Source organism: Malurus melanocephalus, unplaced genomic scaffold, assembly GCF_030028575.1.
Source record: "Malurus melanocephalus ecotype Western Australia unplaced genomic scaffold, MMel_1.1 scaffold_797, whole genome shotgun sequence".
NCBI lineage: Eukaryota > Metazoa > Chordata > Aves > Passeriformes > Maluridae > Malurus > Malurus melanocephalus.
This window is the reverse complement of record NW_026624029.1, coordinates 90,542-98,480: the sequence shown is the minus strand read 5'-3', so window position 1 is coordinate 98,480 and position 7,939 is coordinate 90,542. Positions and strand designations below refer to the sequence as shown.

Below are 7,939 nucleotides of genomic sequence, written 5' to 3'. Positions count from 1 at the left end.
ACAGACTCAGAGCTGACATCACAAACTCAGAGCTGACATCACAGACTCAGAGCTGACATTACAAACTCAGAGCTGACATCACAAACTCAGAGCTGACATTACAAACTCAGAGCTGACATTACAGACTCAGAGCTGACATCACAGACTCAGAGCTGACATTACAAACTCAGAGCTGACATCACAAACTCAGAGCTGACATTACAGACTCAGAGGGCCCCATCCGTGGGGCGGCTCTTGCAGCTCTGTCTGGGACAGTGGTACGGCCACACTGCCACCGAAACCAGGAATTAGCAAACATTTGTTCAAACAGGGTCAGAAGGAATACACTTGGCTCTTCTGTTTGATTGAAACCCACAAAAAAAGCCAGAATCGAATCCTGGATACAACAGTTGGATYTGATTGTTCAGATAAAATCTACTGCAAGGTATTAAAAATTGAAAMGAATGCTCACGTGTCATATAACAAAATGAAAAAATAGAATGGTTGAAGAAGTAGCACGTACACAGATGTATGTATTAGGAAACAAGTTTATTTGGACAACCACCCATATTTTTCTGTAATTAAAATATACATTTAAATCCTTCCCTTCCCCCAAACAGCATTTGTTGTGGCAAGGTCAAACCCGATCCCACCCCAGGTTACATTCTGAAGTATTACCAGAATACGAACTGTCATGACCAATGTCCCAGAGTTTCCTGTGCCCCTCAGGGATGGTCACAGCCACACKGTCCCGCTGCCACATCGGCTGTGTTTATACCACAAGTGGACAATTCAGCACAGTAAATGCTCAAAACCTGAAATAGTACAGTGAAATATTGCCAGCAATGGATTCTTTTTTCATATTCCGTATGCTTTGAACACTAAAATGTTCTGCCACAAGCCTGTTTAAAGCCAGAAACTTTTTAAAAAGAGAACTTTGAAAAACAGATCTATTGAATCACGCTTCATCTGACACATCCTCTTCATAACAAAAATGAAAAGCTGACAGTGTAAACACTCACTTTTAGTTAAACAGGGATTTGCTTCACCACTGAGTAAAGAGCTAAGCCATGATTCTGTGACTGTTTAGTGCTGCTGTGCACAGCACCCTCCTGTTCCACATCTGCTTCACTGTGGAAGTAACACTGACACACAGCTCATGATTGATTGAATGAGCACATGAATGATTGCTTCACCGTTTTAAAGTCTCTGCACCGAGACACTCAACCACCAGAAACACAAATGAAAGAGAGAATCAAGCTTGCAGCTTCACCATTCTGATCAATACCTGATGTGATTTCAACAGAAAGTTTTCCCTATACAGAGGGACAACAATGCATGTGGCCGGGCAGGAATCAGCCACACCAACTCACAGAAAATCTTCTGTCAGGACAAACTGACATTTCAACGGTACAAATTCCCTGCAAATGAACAAASCACATTCTCTAAAGGCAGTGTGCTGATGGCACTGGCACCTGGATCACTGCAGTAACTCAAATCCAGAGCTGCTGGGGCTCATTGCAGCACCAGGCACTGCAGGCTGGCCAGAAAATCTCCAGTTCTTGTTCCACCAACATCAGTCATGGCACTAAAGAACAAAGCTTGAGCTCCTGCTTTTCATTTAGGCCGAACAACCTGAAGAAATGCTTCAAAGTGAGAGATTAAACCTAATTCCAGTAATATTGGTCAGCCTTGCCCAGTTCCCTGTCTATTGGAAAGAAGTTTGTGCTGTCTCAACAGTCAGCAAAACGAGCAAAAATAACTCCTGCCCCAATCCCTCGAAAGAATAAAAAGAACACAATGCCCATTCAGCAATAAAATTCTCTGCAGACACGACTCTGCTCACATCTTTCTTTATAAAAAACAACAAAAAAAAAGCTACTTTTACCTACGTAATAGAACTTCACAACTGCAGGCCTTTGCCTTCTATCTCCTCTTTCCAAATGTCAGTGTGTGCTTTTTCTCTTCCATCTTGTGACATCACCTGCACTCAGCAGCTCATCGCGCTCATTTACTGGTTGTTGAATTCTCCTGCTGTGTTTTTCACTGGAGATTCCTTTGCTGTATCTCTGTTTGCAGCTCCCCTTCCCAGCAAGGATCCACACTCATTACCTCTCTTCTAAACCTACTCTGCATTCCCAGCACTTCATCTCTGACCTCTTCACCTCCCTTCACCCAAACRGAAGGAAAAGAGTCTGTAGTGGTCAATATTTGGCACATCAGTCACATCTTGTGAAGTGTTATCAGACCTGGCAAAAACACGTTTACAGCTCTTCTTCTCTTTTCAACAGCCTGGATTAGGCTGAGAGAAACATTTTAATGCCTTTCATTAAAAGACCTGTTTTTCAATACAAAATGCTTAAAACCATTAATTGCAAATAAAATTATTTCTAAGCATTAAAACATTTTCAGGACTTCATTTGCATTTCAGGGGAACTGCAAGCTTGGTGTCCTTGAAGCCTTCTCCGTCCCAAAGCTCTGCKAAGGAAGATTTGTGGGATATTCTGTGATAGGATCACACAGCACCTCGTGTCCTGTGCACCTCTTACAGTGAGTGAAAGACAGAAAAAATCAGCAGCTTTACAGGGGAGTCCCAAAGCTGCTTTAGCAGGGCCCTGATACACTTACAGGCTTTTTTCAGAAATACAACTACATTTATTTTGACATTGTCAGTTAAAAACGTGACTGAAAACAGTATGAGGAAGGCTTTGTTCCCTCACGTATGACATCAACAGGTTGTGCCACACTTTCCAGACTTGATTTTAAAAGAATACTTTACTTGCCATGGATTTTATAGATATAAAAAAATTGCTTGTTCATGTGTTAAGTTACAAAACTGTAGTGCTTAATATAATAAACATAAAAATACAAGAAATTGTAAAAATGCTTGCTTACAATACATTGCTTTGTTTTTAAAAGGCAACAGTCAGTACCAGCCTGTTTTATTTTGTAACAATATTGTAGTGTAAAAATGCTGCTAAACAATCCTGGTACTTTGAAAGAAATTATTTTCTGCAAACGATATAGAAAAATATACTGAAAAAAAAAACCTGCTATAGTATTGTTTGTGCCTTTACAAATATATAATGGGAATTATTATACCTTATATGGATCAGATTTAACCTGTATTCCATATGGAACAGTTAGTTACTAAGGACTAAAGGATATTTTTAAGGCTTAAGTAAAAGGATAAAAAAAAGCTTTGTCACAAACACAGTAATAAAACTGCTCTCACGTCCTGATGCTTGGCACTTTTTCTGAACCCAGTGACCCAGGAGTGGAGCTTTTGTGATTCCCAAAGGGTCTGTGAGGTCCATCAGCACCCAGGAGATCAGCCAGGACATGCACAAGTCCTAAAAAGTGGAGCATTTCAAAAGCTGGGTTTGAAAAGGTAAAAATGTACATGGAAATGTAGTGTGGGGTTTCTTTAAGAAATATATATGAATGTATCTATTTTTATATATAAATATATAACGTGTTTTAAATTAGTATCAATCAAATCCAGACAGAGATTAAACTGACCCTAAAGATTACAAAAGTCAATAAGGCAGCAGATTGTATCTCTTGAGAATATTCAGATATTCTGTGCCTATCTCAAGAGGAAAAAGAAACTGGAATTGCACTGTGGGCCCAAAAAGCACTGCTTGGTTACAGCCAGGTGAGGAAGGGCTCGTTTTTGTTGAGCACTGACTCCACATCGTTGAAAATGGGGATCAAGTCTTCTGACTCCAGAGTCCCAAGATCAACATTTGTCCCTGGAAGACAGTCGAGGAAATCAGGAAAACGTGTTTGCTGTGCATTTATGTTCATTGATGTCTGTGCTATAGTTTCTCCTAAAAAAAATAAAATGGAAAGAAGAACGTTTTCAGTACCAAACTCCTTCTGGTGGGCAATTTAAAACAACAGAACTGCCCCTTTCTTAGGGGGACAAACATCACCACAAAATCTCCAAACTGTGTTTAGGTGCCAAATACACGTTCTTGTAAGAATGCATTTCACATCCTTACTTTGATCTGCAAAGCACAAAAGGCTCTTTCCAGCAGTGCTCAAAGGAAAGACAGAGATTATCATTCAGTTATGCAATTATAAAACATGACTAGTCATAATACAAAGTTACTGATATGACTGCATTTGAAGCTGAATCAGAGCACTCTACCTGTATCCATCTCATCCACGTTGCTGAGGAAATCTTCAGGGGTTGTTGGGATGCTGTAACATCCCAATCCCAARCCACTGTCTGTACTCTGCTCCCTGGAATGGTACGGGCCACTGTAAATGGAAACATGAGAAACACTCAGAGAAGAGGCTCTGGTGACACAGTCCCCAGCACAGTGTTGGAAGAGAGCACAGCAGGTAACATTTTTAAAACAGGCTCTGGTGACACAGTCCCCAAGCACAGTGTTGGAAGAGAGCACAGCAGGCAACATTTTTAAAGCAGATACTGAGCCTCACTCTCAACTGCAGGCCGCTGATCAGCCAACATCAGATTTGGGTCACATCAGCCCAAATAACAAAGTCATTCTTAAATTTTGAAAGACACACATGCATAAATAACTCAGCCTGAAATCATTTCTGACAGCCTAAAGAACTGCACGTGTTTATAACTAGGTCATGTACCTATTCTAGCTGGGTTTCTGCGTACACCGACAACACAATGAAAACCACTGCTACCATTTACTGCTTTTTCTGACTTTCTTGAAGCATAAACTGAAAGAGTTCAAGTCAGCCACTCAGCCACACCACAATACAAAAGAAAATGATAAAGGGACTATTTCAGAGTCTGGAGAAGGCAGCAGAAGCCACTGCCCAATGAAGAAGAATGAACTTGCCTGTTCAGGAAGGGATCAGATCCGTTGTTTGTCACAGCCCTCATGTCCTGGCTCATGGCAGGGCTGCTCACAGCTGTCTGAACTGGGACCATGCTTTCTGAGTCCATGGGAAGTTGTCTGCACAGAGCAGCTTCCTGCAAACAAAGACACACATGAGAAGGCTTGTTCCAACAAAAATCCTGAGACCTTAAAATAACAAAGCTGTATCTGTTTTTACCATAATTTACTCAACTTATTTCTTTAATGAAACAAGCAAAGTAAATATTTCATTTAAATCCTGGTAGGAAACTTTTGTCCTCTGAATCAGCCATTCAGTCTCCCCAGCAYAGAAAGGATTAACAGGTTTTTGAGGCTAGAACATTATGTTTTACTGTGTTTTCAACTGATTTTTCTCATTGAGGAGGAGTGGTCTGGTCATGACAGTGTAACTAYATCGGTGCCCATTAATGCAATATTTCCTTTATAATAAATTTATCAATATATTCACCAATTAATTATAACTTACATTAGATGGTGTCAGTATTTAGCAAGTGCTAAGAACAGTTTAAAGATTCTTAATAGCTTATGTACGATAGGCCATGTATATGATTAAATTTGACAAGTGACAATTTTAATGGTGACRTTTCTATGTAGAATTTAATCAGTTTGTGTCTGTGAAAGTGTGCACACCTCCGAGAAGRGGAAGGTGTCTTTTAAAATGGCAACCTGCAGGTATTTCCAGTACTTTTTTAAAATATAAAAACAACACCTACAAAAGGCTGCAGCACCTAAAGAAAAGCCATCAGTTACACAATCTAACTTCCTGTCTCTTGCAAAAAACACCTTATTTATAATATTACTTGACCTACTATTTCTAATATTTACTTGACCTACTCTCTCCTGGGGAATGGCACGTCACCTCCCATCTCTTTATTCCATCACATTGCATTTTGCTCACAACATTAACTCCACGTGTACTTTTAAAACATGGAACAGCAGACCTGTGCACTCTGGAGTCAGATTTGGCTGGGGAAGCACAAATGACATAAATGACACATGTTCTTCTGCTGCAGGTCATTTGTTCACAAGTCACATTGCAATTTTAGTACTGCTACAGATGTCAGATTCCTCTGCTCCTTTGACATTCCTACAGTGGTCAGTAGATCCACTCCTTCTGCAGTGCCTTCTGAGACCCTGTAACTTTCTGCAGACAATTTACACAAAGGGATTGCCTGGAGCACAAAGGAGCCTCTGAGAAGCACTGTCTTTTTGGGACTATTTGTATCCTCCCAAACTCAGTGCAGGATGGATCTGGTGCACACAGGGGGTAGCTTCCCAGCAGGACATTTCAGAGATTTCTCACTGATATTACTCTGCTGGCTTCCACTTCTAAGAAGCTCTTAAGCAGCAAGCAGATTCTCTCTTTTCCTTTGGAAAGCTGGCAAAACCGAGTTACTATAAAGGAATATTAACTCTTCATAGAATGACAGAAGTGACTAAGGAAACCTTCAAACAGAAGCCATCATACTGGATTTCTGAAATGCCACTCTTGTGGCACGTAATCAGAGCTCCAGGGTTTTACCAGCTACATGAAGAGGAGGACAAAGAAGGAAAGAAATTCCCTAAGCCAAATGCTTCCAGAGCTGTGACCTCTTTGTGGCTGAGCATTGCTGCTCCACCCCAGCAGCTGCTGCAGGAATGGCTGTGGGGACTCAGCAGCTGAAAGGTTTGTGACCCCACAAAGAATCCTTCCCCTCTCATTTAAACACCCTGCAGCTCCTCACAGTGCTGGCAGCACTGCACACCCTTACTAAGCACTTTTCCCTTACTCAGGTTATGCTCAAAAAGCAAGAGCCAGACAGTGAAAACAGCTAAACACGTTGTTAGCACAGTAACAGTGATGACTAAGATCATACCAGATATCCCCACTGTTCCCATGCCCATCTCTACCATGAGCTCCTGGTGCTAAAGGAGAAGGAACACCAAAGACCTGAGACCACATCAGAGATCACCACGCCTCAATCTCGAGACAGTCACCATTTTTAAGGGTACAGTTTAAGAACTGTTAACTGCAGCATCTGCAAGGCCATAAATAATGACATGCTTCTTGATGAAGGGTATTTCTTTCATGCTGTTTCTGAGAGAAACAGGTTGGGTTTTTTCTCTAAACAATCTGATTAACATGCCATGCAAACAAAACAAGCGGACTTGTCTGTAACACCTGATACACAATTCTTAAAACTTTGCTTTCTTCAGGCAGTATAAAGAAAGTTGCATACCTATTTTGTACAATATGAGTCATTATATACAGCTGAAACTTAAGAAATAGAACAMTAAGCAAAAGATCTACAAGTGACCAGCTCTGCCAAGTCTTCAGAGCAGAGGTATTCATGGAAGATGTGACAGTGATTTTGTTTTAACTCATAAGCAAAAGGTGCAAAGTAAGAGAGCTGGGACTGGAGTCAAGAATGACTCCCCATGTCTGCCTTTATGTTCAGTGAAGTATGAGCAGGGTCTTCTACACAAACCACACTAAACTGAAAATGAATCAGTGTTAGTTGTCCTAGTTACTATGGACAGACACAGAACAGCATTTGGCCCCTATATGACTATTAATAAAGCCTGCTAAGAAAGATGTAACTTCTGACTAATGGCCATTCTGTGTTCTGTTCAGTGCTAGTTTAGAGGAAAAACAAAGAATTTATCTACTTATATTAGCTTTTTGGTTACCTTTCTGTAAAACCATAGTTAGTCTTTACAGAGCTACTAACCGTACTTGTTAAAAATGTGGATGCATTGAACTAAAAAAACACCCTAAGATTCTCTTTGGTGTTACCTGCCGCAGCAACTCCTCCTGCCGCATGCGAATGCGCTCCCTCTCCATCTGGATCCTCTGCAGCCTCAGTTTCTGCTGCTGCTGCTGCTGCTGCTGCTGCTGAGTGCTCAGAGCTCCAGGCAGGGTCAGCAGGGCCGGGGGCTGCGGGGGACGGCTCTGCTGCAGCATGGCAGGGCTGAGCTGGGAATGGGCATTCAGCACTGCAAAGAGAGAATTCATGGTACCCTGGGTATTTTATATTTTATATACCTTAGTGTGTGCTGCAGCACGGCAGGGCTGAGCTGGGAATGGGCATTCAGCACTGCAAAGAGAGAAT

The 7,939-nt window shown here is 41.3% G+C and overlaps 1 protein-coding gene across 1 annotated transcript in view; it reads right to left on the bottom strand.

Annotated features, from left to right (window-relative positions):
* Positions 1–932: 932 nt before the first annotated feature.
* Positions 933–7,939, bottom strand: part of WWTR1 (WW domain containing transcription regulator 1) — a 23,635-nt gene continuing 16,628 nt past the window's right edge. Inside the window, exons 4-7 of the mRNA XM_057385172.1 lie at positions 7,624–7,803; positions 4,809–4,942; positions 4,136–4,248; positions 933–3,812 (exon numbers count right to left, since the gene is read on the bottom strand). Coding sequence (XP_057241155.1) covers positions 3,628–3,812; positions 4,136–4,248; positions 4,809–4,942; positions 7,624–7,803 — 612 coding nt within the window. The 3' untranslated portion in view covers positions 933–3,627. The remainder of the gene's footprint in view (positions 3,813–4,135; positions 4,249–4,808; positions 4,943–7,623; positions 7,804–7,939) is intronic.